This window comes from Onychostoma macrolepis, chromosome 21 (genome assembly GCF_012432095.1).
Source record: "Onychostoma macrolepis isolate SWU-2019 chromosome 21, ASM1243209v1, whole genome shotgun sequence".
Classification (NCBI taxonomy): domain Eukaryota; kingdom Metazoa; phylum Chordata; class Actinopteri; order Cypriniformes; family Cyprinidae; genus Onychostoma; species Onychostoma macrolepis.
In genome coordinates this window covers 8,506,279-8,520,536 of record NC_081175.1, presented here as the reverse complement: position 1 = coordinate 8,520,536, position 14,258 = coordinate 8,506,279, and the positions used below count along the sequence as shown (strand labels likewise).

The following is a 14,258-nucleotide window of genomic DNA, read 5'->3' as shown; positions in this document are numbered from 1 at the left end:
CTTAAACAACACAAAACACAGGAATTTTGAGTTTCTGCTACTGATTCCTATGGAGAAAAATCACTTCCTGCCCTCCAGCTGCATTTCGCGCGTCATCAGAATCACGTGATTGCAAACAACCTGACAGTTTTCCAGCATCCCTCCTCCACCCCAACTCCTAATCTATTTTTATCCCATATTAGGGATAGGGGGAGTTATCTGGGTTTGGGCTATATTCTAGGATCGGAGCCCTCCCCCAGGACAGCATGCCAAAATATGCTTACTATTTGCTATCAGATTAGATGTAAGGGTGAACTCGTGAATCAACATCAAAATGACCCAAGTGATGCAAATGAGTGGAAAGATGAAGATCTGCTGATGCCAATCACCATCGACAACTGGCCGCTCACTGATATACGTATACCAGTTCACAAACTTGGGTAGTATGATCACACAAGATGGCGAATTAAAGCTGGATGTAAACCAATGCATTGGCAAGGCAACCAATGCGTTTCAATGGATGCGCAACATCTGGATGTCTCCCAGCATTAGCAGACCACTCAAGATCTGCCTCTATATGTCCACTGTGATGGCAGTGAGACCTGGAGAAACAAAAAGTGCACATTGCCCAAAAGCTGGATGTGTTCCACCAACGGTGCCTTAGATGCATTCTCTGCATCAAATACCACTAACACTGTTAAACCGAACAGTGAAATGAATTAAAGGTCCCATGACATGCTGCTTTTTGGATGCTTTTATATAGGCCTAAGTGGTCCATAGTAAGTCTCTTTCCTGAAATTCAGCCTTGGTACAGGATTTCAGCCACTACAAGCCAGTCCCACAATGAGCTTTCCTTAGGACGAGCCATTTCTGTGTCTGTAGCTTTAAATGCTAATGAGGAGGAGAGAGGCGGGGCAAGGTGGAGAGTGGGTGTGTGGCCTTAACCAGCTTGCACTACCATGCGCTAATGTTGACAGTGGATGTATCGCAATGGCTCGTAAACAGACAGTCGTTCAAGCTTTTCAGTTTGACCCAGAATCTGATCCGGATGGAGAAGCACAGGATGAAGTTGCAACTCAGCGGCTACAGCAGGACGTCTCCGAATGGTTAGTTTAAAATATTGTGTCTGGATACGGTACTTTAGTTGGTTTGTTTATGTATGCTGTTACAGTTATTATCATGTAGCTAATGCTAGCCGTAGGCTCGGATGAAGGAACTAAAAAAATACTTTGGTGTTCATTTGTACATCCAAACACTGAGCAACTGCCATGCTTTGCTCGTTTGCAAGCCATGATGTCTCTCGAGGAAAAAAAAAAAATACTCGCACGGTAGTATCTCATTTTCTCATGGGCGGGCAAAGCAGAGAAAGGGGAGGTAACCTTTCCCCGTATGACGACATAAAGGGAGGATTCCAGATTGGGCCATCTGAGCTTTCATTTTCTCAAGGCGAAGCAGGATACCCAGGGCTCGGTTTACACCTATCGCCATTTCTAGCCACTGGGGGACCATAGGCAGGCTAGGGGAACTCATATTAATGTTAAAAAACCTCGTAGAGTGAAATTTTCATGCCATGGGACCTTTAAATGAAATTAGTTAATTTCACTCAAATAATAATGAAAGTTAATTGGACTTCTGTAAACTCAAAATGTCGTTGTAGTAAGCTGAACTTAAAATGATTGAGTTTTCTAGTTCCCAGCATGCTTTGCATCAAACAACAAGGAAAATAAATGTTGAAATTAAGTGTTATTTTGTGTGTTTTGCACAAGATTAACATAGGGAGACATAAGTTAGTACTTAAATGTTGTGTTATGTTAGGATTTACAGGTTTCGGTTATGTTAGTTTTGTACTGTTACCATTATGGTGAAGAGTAGAGCCTGTTTTTCAGGTTGAGGATGGACAGCAAAACTTAAAGACTATATTAGGGGTGTCCACAACTAAGGATTTTCATACTCAAATCGGAATTTTCGAATCTTGCCGACTGATAGTCAAATCATATGTTTGGGGGCGGCGGGGGGCAAATTACCAAGAGTCAAGTCAGACATTCAAGAGTCATAATTAATGACGTTAACACAGAGAAAATGTGTAACGGACGCCTTTAGGCTATTTGCACAAAATTAATGAACTCTGAATGAACTCCTTTTGTGGACGCATTATTCACGCAACAACGTGCAGAAAACTCTAAAAATTCACAGTGTTTTATTCAAGCGGCAACCTCCCGCTCCCTCTAGTGAAACCAACACGGAAGTGACTAAAACTGCAATTCATCGACTGGCCGCTGGAGGCTGGCTCCAAAAGGGAGTCAATCACATTGACTCCCCATGTTAAAATGCCCAACTTTACAGCAGAAAAAAACATGTTTACAGCCTGGTACAAAAAATTATTTTGGTCTATATAGCTAATTTTGCCCTTCGTGACAACTGTGAGGGGGGTGAATTTTTTTATAACTCATCCGTTTAAATTATATTAAGCCTTAAAGTTCTGCATAATTAAGGGCGTGGCCACTTGAGTGACAGGTGGACTGCCGCGAGCTCTGCTCCAAAGTGTGAAACTCGCTAGTGCGAAACTTAGAAAACTGGCTTTAATGATTTGTATTTGTACAGAAAAAAATAATTATAGGTAGGACACTGGGAATCTGGCAATTAGATGTTTTTAATCGTTATTGCTTACAGTGCTTTGTTATATGGAGCAGTTTGTTAGATCGCGATCTCTCTCATTTGTTTGTCTAATGAAGTGCCAACAGATATAGAAGTACACAATAAACGCGGTAGACTTTAATGGACAGTAAAACAAAGGCAGAATACCGTATACTCCAGGCTGGCACAGTATTGACGAACGAATGCAAACATATGCAGAGCACCGTAACTTATCTGAGCTTTCCAAAACAAAGTCAAAGCGCAGTAACTGATGGTATACTGTGTTCTGCCTTGGTTTCTCCGGGGCTTTTCTCCATGATACTTAAACACATGATAAAGGAGGTCATTAATGTCCCAAAATGATCAATAACTCATTTTCGACCAAAACGGTTATGGTGTTCTGTCTTTGCACGGCAGCACTGCTGTCACTATAGAGGGGCGTGGTTTCAGCTCAGCTTCACCCACGTCCGCCTTTTGCCCATTTTCGATTATCCGGGAGTGACGCGGTGACGCGCTTCAAGATGGCGGCGGTCGGCTCCGCCCACTTTAGGCTTCAAAAACGCTTTACAGAAACCTACAGGTGACGTCACGGACACTACGTCCATTTTTTTTTACAGTCTATGGTTTTATTATAATAGAGTTCTCATTATAATGTTATGTATATGACATTCCCAGTAGTTATGTAACCGTTTATGCCATGGTCATTTGACAGCAATCACATATTAAAGATGTTAATAATATTTGCGCTGCAATATCTGACGGAACGATAAAAATGACGGTTATTTTCGTCTGTATTACTATTCAACTGCAACTGTATGTTACCATGGTTACCAATGTTTATAGGAAGCACATTAATATAGAACGTGATTAAACTGACCTGGAACTACCTGAGCAGTTCAACGAATTTAATCAACACCTGCCAGCCAATCAGAATCGAGTATTCAGACAGCCAATTGTTGTTCGTCCTGCTCGCGTGGCGCACTAACGAGATAATCACCGTAGTAGCCTACTACAGTGAAGCACGCTTTATTGCAGGGTAACTCAACCAAACACATCTAATACTATAAATAATATATACGATATATATAAACCGGCTGAAATGTTTTGAAATCACTTGTACCCTACCTGATTGGTCTTTCACTCTGCCTGTGTCAGTTTGAGTCTTGTTAAAGATTTAAATCCCTGCCGCTTTTCTGTCAGTCACAGATGATGAAAAGTAAAACTTAAATCTATAGGGGTGGTTGGATTTATTCAAGCACGTTAAAATATTTCTTTAAAGCTTCTTTCTTTTCAGATTCTTATTTACAGCATTATCTTAATAGGCTGTATATTAACTTATTGTGAGAAAACCGGTAGTTCTATGTGAAATCAGACATTTGAGCATTCCATATAGCCAAAACCGAACTTTTATTTTGACGGGTTGCCGTGAATACCTTTACATTTCTGTGTATATGATATATGAGGATAGTTTTTCTCAAATGAAACGGTCGAATGCTCATTAAGTGACTCTCAGAGCAGTTCTGGAGATGTTGTTTATGTATTTATGTCCTCATTTAGTGAGGCGGCAGAAGTTAATATCACCGCAAGAGTCACGCGGGCTTCTGTATGAGTACTGAACAAACCCGCGCGTCTGCGCCATACATTAACTCAGAGAAACGCAGAAGTCGTTTAGTAGTCGTTTTGCGGCTTAATATTTACAAATAGGAGTGGGAGTGTGCTCACTTGTGTGTGCGCTTATGTGTGTGTGTGCGCGCGAACCGGGGCGGAACTCCGCTGTGCGCGATACAGAGAGCGCGACCATGTAACGTAGCTCAGAAATGACATTCCGTCGTGTAAATAGATAAATAACATAATGCTATTTAGTTTGTTTAATAAAAGAACAAGGTATAGACCTGTTATATAGGGAAGGTAACATTGAATGACTTCTTTTGTGGTCTGGCGCTATAGAGCTTGGCAAACTACGTCACGCCGCGTCGGATTCCGCCATGTTTTAGGTCACGCTCAGGAGCACACAGCGTAAACAAATGCAAATCACCACAGAAACAGCCAACCGTTTTACATTAATATTTTTTGAAAAACATCTTACATACGCTTAGAATAAAACGGAATAATATGTAAATCAATTTAAATAAAAAAAAAATTAAAAAATTAAAAAAAAATCGCTGTTGTTTGTCTGAGAGGCTGCAAATATTCATTACTATTCAGTCTCCTTCACTACAGTGGTACTGATATATGCTAACTGCTAAAACACTTACGACAATTGACCATGGTTTTACTATAGTAAACGTGTAGCGACGTGCTTTTGGTGTATGTATTACCATTCCTATAACCACAATCTTATTAAATACCACGGATAAACTATGGTTAGAGTAGCAAAACCATGGCTAATTTTGTAAGGGGAGAATACACTACAGCTAGATCTCAAACAGTGGATCATTGTTATATCGTTATATTGCCCGGTAAAACTGCTCAGTGTTAAGAGTTAAGCCATTATAGAGGTAACAGAACTTGAAGCTGCTTTGAAACGATGTGTATTGTGGATGCAAATAAATACATTGACTTGACTGAACCAAGTTGAAGATTCCTGCTAACTTATGCCGAGTTCACACTGCACGATTTTCAAACTCGTCGGATCGCTGTTGTTTTCACACTGTGTGACTATCTGGGGAAGCATTCAGTCGCTGCTGTGTTCACATTGCACGATGGATCGACGACAGGGGCTTTCACATTGCACGATTTCACAATAGGAAGAATCGCCGACAACTCTGTCATCCGCAAACTACGTTTCACAACAAAACACACACGAGAAGTTGCCTCAGCCCGTTGTTCTCGAGCGAGACTGGAAGTATTAAAAAAATATAGCCCGCAAATTGTCTGTGCCCTGATTTCCAGCTACAAAAACAAAAACAGATTATGCAGGAGGGAGATGCAGGGAACAGGGATTGTGTTCTGCAAAGAGTGGTAAATAATAATTTTGCAGTAACTGTTATGCTGATGTTGCGGCTGGTCAAGCGTTTGTGCTTGTTTCTGTATGATATAATTGTACATATCAGTGATATGGTCTATAACTCCTCACCGAACTTCCCTCTGCCCTGTATCTTTGTCTCTCATTGGCTGAAGGTCATCGTGATGTAGTTTTCAGTCAGAAATCATTGCACACAGCGTGATTGTGAATCGCCGACAGCTCCAGATATTTAGCATGCCAAATATTTCACGGGCGTCGGCGACGTGTCGGCGATTCTCTCAGATCGCGTCTTTGGTAATTCACACTGCGCGATTGTCACTCGCGTGAACGAGCTCCGATTTGCCTCCGATGTCGGGCATTTGTCGGCGATTTATCAAAACCTGTCGGCGAGTGAAAAATCGGGCTAAAATCGTGCAGTGTGAACTCGGCATTAGGATGCCGAACAACGAAGCGAGCGATCAAATAAATGAAGGAAACTTAATCCGTAAAAAAATTGGCCAGGTATTAACGTATTTATTTCGTATATATTTCCATATATGATTTCCTTCTATTAGTGGTGTGAGGGCTTACAGTTTAATGCAAATCACTGTATCTATAATATATTAAATCTACAGCGATGAATTATAAAGCCACATTTTATTTTAGATGTTTACCATACGAGTTTCGGTTTAATTTTCATCCGTTCCGTAGTGAATGTAGACATGTTTAATGTTTATATGATTCATTAGATCACGTTGGAATGATCAATTGCCGTAGCCTTTATGTCAATGTCTGCAGGTAAAACCTCGGCTTTTTCGGCATTAAAACGCGGAGAAAGCACATTTTTCACACCGGCCATGCAAACGGATATGACAATTGATGATACAGTAATCCTTAACCACTGCAATGCGATCTTAAGCAGAATAATATAAACATTAAATAATATAAAAAGTCTACATTCACTACCATTCAGTCTCCGCTGTAGCTCCCGTGACCTAAATTCCCAAAATGCATTGCCGCTGTGACGACACATTCCCAGACTCTATAGAGAAAATAACATTAAATAAAATTAACTTGACCTTCAAGGGGGGCGGGGGGTGCCGTAGGGGAAACACTGGAAGGACCACTATTCAAGTGGTACTTAAATATGCCATGGAGGGATATATAAAAGATTTTAAAATAAATATTGCGGATATTAATTTGGAAGCGAGGGTTTACAGATCACAATGCAAGCAGGAAAAGTCTCATATTACGGTCGTCACGATTGCAGATGAAAAAATCCCGGATCAACACTGTTCATATACCGCAAGGTAAGATTTTATTATTTTACATTTATGTGTTTTGGCCCTACACTGTACAAGACGTGAGAACAGTTCACTATTTAATGTATTTTGTACGTTAGCATGGACTCACTAACTTTAACGTTAGCTAGTTTTAGCCAGAGATACCTTGCTGAAACCCAAGATGACAGATGATTAAAGTTCTGCTTGAGCAGATGAAAATTGGGTCCCACTTTATATTAGGTGGCCTTAACTACTATGTACTTACATCAAAAAATAAGTACAATATACTTATTGTGTTCATACTGTATAGCAAAACACCATTGCTGCTATTGAGGTGGGATACGGGTGAGGTTAGGAACAGGTTTGGTGGTATGGGTAAGTTTAAGGGTGGGTTAAGGTGTAAGGGATGGGTCAACAGTGTAATTATGAATGTAATTACAGAAATTAATTACAGATGTAATTACATATAGATATTTTTAAAAATATAAGTACAATGTAAAAACATGTATGTACGCAATAAGTGCATTGTACCAAATGATTAATTTAAATGCAAGTACATAGTAGTTAAGGCCACCTAATATAAAGTGGGACCGAAAATTGTAACTTAATGAGAGTATGACAAGAAAATTAATGTTTTTCGTCTTCATTGGGATTGAGGGTGAATGCTTAGGGATATTTTGCTCTGATTTGTTTGGGTTTAGGAAATAGAATAAAATAAATTCTATTGCCTATCCTCTCAGGATACCTTGAATCAGTGTTACAAGTACCCCAAGCACATAGTTTTTCCATTTTTGAAGCATAAACACCATAAAATCGATGTTTGCTTCAGATCTTCTAATGTTTCTCTATGGCGCTGAAACTTAAAGATGTCCGAGTTCCGCTCCCCGTGCAACTGATACTCGACTGCCATTGGCTAGTCTGTGTTAGAGGGGAGGGGCTTACCGATAGGTCAATTGGATTACGCTTGCTGCCCAATGTACCTTGTAGCACAGAAGGACCTAGAGCTTAAAAGAAGTTGACCTATCTGCTAAAAACAAACAAACAAATAATCAAACACTCTCATCATGGGCAGAAAACAAAATTAACTAGTAATTTCAAAGTTTAAGTTGTCTTTCCTTGTCATCTACAAATACTTCTCCCAATTATTAGTTTGTACGGTCACACTTTATATTAGGTGGCCTTAACTACTATGTACTTACATCGAAAAATAAGTACAATGTACTTATTGTGTTCATACTGTATTGCAAAACACTTTTGCTGCTTTGAGGTGGGATATGGGTGAGGTTAGGAACAGGTTTGGTGGTTTGGGTAGGTTTAAGGTGTAAGGGATGGGTCAACAGTGTAATTATAAATGTAATTACAGAAATTAATTACAGATGTAACTACATATAGGTATTTTTAAAAATATAAGTACAATGTAAAAACATGTATGTTAACATAGTAGTTAAGGCCACCTAATATAAAGTGGGACCGTTTGTACTATATTATATAAATACAGACAAAAAAAAAGGGTCTGGTCACCAACCTGGTTCATTTGAATGATCAGAGTATGAAATAAAGATAATTGTGTTTGTGGCATTCTCTATTTCTGCAGTCTTTTAGTTACTGATCTATTTTGCTGCTCTTAGTGTTTTTGATACCGTTGTTAAAATTGTTGCTCTTACTCTTGTAGCACTTTCCAACTTTAACTGGAGAAAATTAACATGAACAGAGCAGAAAAGGGCTTGGAATGAAGGGCGTTTGGTTCTAGATAGAAATATTAGAGAATATAACATAGAAAGACCAAACAACTCAGCGCTTGTGGTGTGTACAGCTCTGTTATTTTGACACACTGCTGACTTTAAACTGTAGAAATGATAAAATGGTGCTACCGTTATCAGATGTACCATGGTCCAGTTGGATTTTAGAATGCCTGGGCTAGACGGATTTACTCATAGCTACATATATAATCAGAAGCATGTGTCTGGGTTTTAAAGACTCACCAAAGAGCGTATAGTCAATATCTAGAACAAGCAATCTTTTTCCTGGTCTTGGGGAATTTAACTCCTCAACTTTATAGTCTTTCACCCGACGAGCTATCTTGGCCAAATTCTCCTCTCTGTATGAAAAGAAAACAAATATTCTTTGATGTATAGAAAGTTAAAAACAAAAAAACAACAACAAAAAAATTATAATAATAATTTTGTAACATTATAAATGTCTTTTGGTCAACAATGCATCCTTACTGAATGAAAGTATTCATTAATTTAACAAAAACTGACCCAAACTTTTGAAAGTAAAATAAATGAATGAATAAATAAATAACTGGGTGTCACTGGCCTGTTTTCAACCTCAGTTACTTCCTCTTCAATGTCAAAGTCATTGACCACATCATCATTTTCTGGTGGAGGCGCCAAGACATCTTCCTGTGAAAAGGGAACTCAGGTTAGGAGATCCTGCACAAAAAAATAAAATTTACAAATAAAGAAAGCTTTAAAGCTGTATATGTTTTAAAAAATCACTAGGTGGAGGCTACATCATTTAACAGCTTTCAGAAATATATGATTAAAATCAATAGTATTACCTACCAGACTTTCTTCTCTGGTGCCCATCATCATAATTTTGGTATTGGGCTTCAACTTCAAGTCACCCAGTTTGACATCATCATCTGCTGGTTTACCTGACAAAATAAGAGAATTGAACAACAACCAGTTACAAGTGTTTTCTTCTTCTTCTTTGCATATTGTGTATCAGACAGTGTATGTTATTAATGCTGTTCACCTTTCACTTTCAATCCCAATAGCTTCTGTCGTTCTGGGAGAACTCCTGTGAGAGATTTAATGGACTGTTTCAGATCCAACACGGTGTCCTCCTCAGACAGTGTGCTAATGGAGTACTCCTGTCCACCCCACTTTATAATAACGGAAACAGACATGCTGGTGGGAAAGCTGTGAAAGATTTTTTTTTTTTTTTTTTGTGCGTTATTTTTTCGTTGTTTGGGTTATTATCTGTCAGCTTGTCAGAAACGCAATGCAAACTTTATAGACTGCATTAGCATATAGATGTTACCTTGGCAACGCTACACCATCAGAAGAGGTCCACTTGTCAAAACACAACAAAATTAACAGGTCAGGTGCTACATTAAGTTACTGTAAAAAAAAAACAACAACAAAAAAACAACCTCAGCTTAAAACACAAGCTGCTTATGTCATGAACAACATAGACTGAGCATTACTACATTTCTGTGCTTGTAAAAAAAAAAAAAAAAATTAACTACTTGTAAATGTATTTGTTTTGCTATTCTTTTTATTAAAAACGAGGGATGAACGGATCTGGCTGGCATATTGCTTTAGTGAACAAGCATGCATTAGCCAGTTAGCTTTTAACTCATTAAGCTCTTTTTCTATGTAATGCATTTCTTATAATTGATCTGACTAATCGTAACCACGCCACTAACTTCTCGATAAATTTCATCCAGGCCATCTATATCGGACAGACAAAAAATATAGGTAAATCCTGTAAAGGTTTCTCACTTACATAAAATACAATTCATTCAAAGCTCAAGCTGACTGCTGCAGGTACACACTAGATTTGCTTTGTTCTTCTTCTCTCTGCTTATGACGGCCTGTCTACTGCGGCCGCTGCGCCTACTGCCACCTGCTGTTGAAGAGTAGATCAAATAAGTGTATCTTCTGGGAGTTGTTTTTTTTTTTTTTTTTTTTTTTTTTGTATGAGATATACTGATCATGTCATACAGGTAGGCATTATCACAAAGTACAAAGGAGTATAAAGAGAAGAAAAATCATTCATAAGTTAACATAAGTAGAAAGGAACAAGTAATTTTAACACATATACGATTCAAATCTTAACCAAACATTTTTTTAATTTTTATTAAACAATGATATATCAAACGTAAATACAATACAACATAACATCAAGAAAAATAACAAGGAACATAGGGAACCTATGTAAGCATATGTGTATCAAAATTGATTAGATATGTTTAACATGTTCAAGCAAAAACTGTAGCAAAATTATCATTTAAATGCTGTTTTTACTAACACTTGGGATTAGGACACTTGGGATTGCATTAGGCGCGTTCGATTTGAAGCAGCGCTGCGCAGAATGATCACTGTGTGACATCAAAGTCTGCGAGAGCGATAAGAGAGCAGATAGATCTTTATGCTTTGATGTAGCAAAATGCAATGAGAGTTTCAAAATGCATTCTGAGCCAAAGGTGCAGCAAAAGGTTAGCAAAATGGTGATTTAAATGTATTTTACTTTTCTTAAATGCACTGACACTTAAATATATGACGTTTCAATTGCACTTTCATTAAATACCCCACGATATAGTTTAAGTCATTGTGGATTTGAAAATGCATTCCGAGCCGAGCACGCCCCCTAGCTGTCAATCATTACATCAGGGCACACGATAGGTCAATATTCACCGTTAACCAACAGTTTTGCCAGTTTAGCAATTTTGTTGCCAATTTAGCAACTTTTCAGACTACCCTAGTAACTATTTCTTCCAAGAGCACCTAGCAACAAATTTATCCATTTTTAAAATTAATTTGGCAACTTTTGATAAGTAATCCAAAGATGCCTAGGAGTACACACACCACGTGAATTAAGTTAGCTGCTGTTTGCAATTGTTCAGTTTAATAATAGTAATCAGTGGCGCCTGCAGGTGAACGGCTGTACACACTGCGTACCATGAGCGCTCAGACTGACCTGAAATTTGCCCCGCAAACATTTCAGCAGTAAATTAGGCCCGTGTGTCCCGTATTTGTGTCGACTGAACCAGCCATTATTGTGTTATTTTACTTTATATTATGCTATTTACTCAATACGGTATTATTTTACTCAAAAATATGATGCATGGTCATGAAAGCAATCAATATACTGTTTAATATGCTGAGTTATTCCAATACCGGATGTCCTAATGTAGAATGTAAGTCTGAGGGCCTATCCATTGGGCAGTACTGATGGTTTCCATTGGATTATATAACCTCATGAACTTTGGGTGACTTCCAGAGTATGAGGGGTAAACAAGTTTGGTGTATGCCCATGTATCCCTTTGTTTGGTGTATATCCCTGCGTACTCTCCGTTTCCGTTGAGAGTACGCAGTGCGCAATTTGGCAGCCGCTTCTCTTCGCTTGTTTTTGTCTACTTTTTGTTCATCTATGTTTTTCTTTTCTTTTTTTCTTTTCTTTTTTTTTTTTTCTTTTTTTTTTTGTGAACATCTCCATCTTCATCTTCACTTATCGCTCCTCGGACTGGATTTATAAGCAAAGTTTTTGAACTATTTTTTCTTGGACTGTCCTCTCTTGGATATTAACTTGCTGCACGCTTCACACTCCCGCGAGCCTTCTCCCCAGATTGATGGTGTGTTTGTACCGCTTGACAGTGTCGGTGAGTGAGTCTCCACTTTCTCACTGATTCGTCGTGCCTGGTATTGTCTAACTTTTGTCTCGGGCTTGGCTAACGTGGTGCTACGCGGCCACATTTCACGAGCCCTCGGCCTGAATCCTAACTTTGTGGGTTCGTTCTGCGCACTACCGGTGAGTGGGTTATTACCTTCTCATCGCATTGTGCCCTGCGTGCCACTGTCTGGCCTGGCTAACGTGGCCAGTGTTGTGTGTTCTGTGTATGGTTGTTGTGAATGCGGTGCTCCGAGTCATGTATGGAAAAAAAATTATCTCAAATAAATCCGGTTTGGCTGTGAGACTGATGGCCTCTTGTGTTTTTCTGTCATCACTGCTGTTTTCCATTCAAATGGAACTTTGTTACACATCGGCGCAGCTGCGTCATTTGAACTGTTTTTTCCGTTTGGATCCCATCACATATGAACTGTGAAAAACTAATGGAATTATTCGTCGGCCCCGCTATATCCATCGTTCTCCTAAACGGCTCCTGAACATGAACTTCTCTTCTCCTGCTTCAATCCCCTCTATCTGGTCTCATAGATTAAGTACATGGAAGTCGTCCACTACGTATATACATCGCGGAGTTTCTTTATCGTCACTAAGGCAACTAGAAAGGACCAGAGATGTCACTGTGCTTAACAAGAATGTGCAGAATTGTGGTAATTTTGCCCTACTCAACACTCGGTCTCTAACTGGGAAAGGAACGTTTCTTCCAACCTGATCTCACAGAATTCCGTGTAATGACCACGGACTTAATTAACCCCGAATCTGTGGTGGCATCACGGAATCGCCGAAAATTCCGTGATGGGCTCACAGAAGGCATCAGCCGTGGTCCATGCACGGATTCACTGGTTCAACACCATCGCTGCATCGGACCACGTAAAAAGAGTGACTCTGATGCAGTTATATATTGTATATAAATGTATACTTTCACTGGCCCCACCTGACCCCACCCCTACCCTAAACCTACCCAGTTCTGAACAATAATGATGACGATAAATTTCCCAGTAGGCTATCGCGTCGGCATATTAATGCTAAGGGTTTCCTATTTAAAGTGTTGAACCAGTGGATCCGTGCGTGGAGCACGGCTGATGCCTGTCACTAACTTACATTGGTATCACTTCTGTGAGCCCATCACGGAATTTTCGGCGATTCCGTGATGCCACCACAGATTCGGGGGTTAATTATGTCCGTGGTCATTACACGGAATTCTGTGAGGGGACGCCCCTCTCTCTCTCAATGTAGAGATAAAGTCCATATTTGATGCAGGAAATTAATATCTTTATGATGGAGATTTCAGCCGCCAGCGCATATGTCACCGATGTTAGGGCCGAGGGTTATGTACCACACTCCGGAGGAGCAGACACCAGAGGACACCAAGAGACAGACAACAGGAATAAAGTTAAAAGGTAAGTTTTTATTTAGGTTAAAAGGGATAAAAGCAGGGGGATGGTCGTGGCTGTGGCTTTAATGAAGAGAGGGGAGAGGGGTGCTGGTAGGTACTATTCCCGTGCTCTTGGTAAGTATATTCTTCTCTAGGCTGCTCGTGGGACAGACAGGGGCTTCTCTCGTCGTAGGGCACGTTGTATAGGCTCGTGGGACAGACAGTGGCTTCTTTCGTCGTAAGACTCGTCGAATAGGCTCGTGGGACAGACAGTGGCTTCTTTCATCGTAAGACTCGTCGAATAGGCTCGTGGGACAGACAGTGGCTTCTTTCGTCGTAAGACTCGTCGAATAGGCTCGTGGGACAGACAGTGGCTTCCCTCGTTCAGCTTCGTTGTCGTGCTCGTGGAGCCACCACTCCACTTCCAGCAGTAACTGCTTTTTCTTGGCTTCCTTACAGGAACAGACAAATGGACAGTGAGACGGACATTAGCAGGTAAGATGAAATCGGGGTACTTTACCAGCCTACTCTCTCGTTCTGTGCATGGTAGAACGGCGTCGTTGGGAGAAAGAGTGGGACTGGCCTCCTTTGATGGAACACAGCGTTACGTGAACTGTGGCACTTTAAG

General features: G+C 39.9%; 1 protein-coding gene across 2 annotated transcripts in view; it reads right to left on the bottom strand.

Moving 5' to 3' along the window:
- Nucleotides 1-10,470, bottom strand: part of ublcp1 (ubiquitin-like domain containing CTD phosphatase 1) — a 53,250-nt gene extending 42,780 nt beyond the window's left edge. The window contains exons 1-6 of one of the 2 annotated variants that reach the window (XM_058758396.1): nucleotides 10,357-10,470; nucleotides 9,889-9,920; nucleotides 9,601-9,767; nucleotides 9,408-9,499; nucleotides 9,160-9,245; nucleotides 8,823-8,938 (exon numbers count right to left, since the gene is read on the bottom strand). In XM_058758396.1, the coding sequence (XP_058614379.1) occupies nucleotides 8,823-8,938; nucleotides 9,160-9,245; nucleotides 9,408-9,499; nucleotides 9,601-9,754 (448 nt within the window). In that variant the 5' untranslated portion in view covers nucleotides 9,755-9,767; nucleotides 9,889-9,920; nucleotides 10,357-10,470. Of the gene's footprint in view, nucleotides 1-8,822; nucleotides 8,939-9,159; nucleotides 9,246-9,407; nucleotides 9,500-9,600; nucleotides 9,768-9,888; nucleotides 9,969-10,356 lie in introns of both variants that reach the window. The other variant, XM_058758395.1, reaches the window with a different exon arrangement.
- Nucleotides 10,471-14,258: the final 3,788 nt, after the last annotated feature.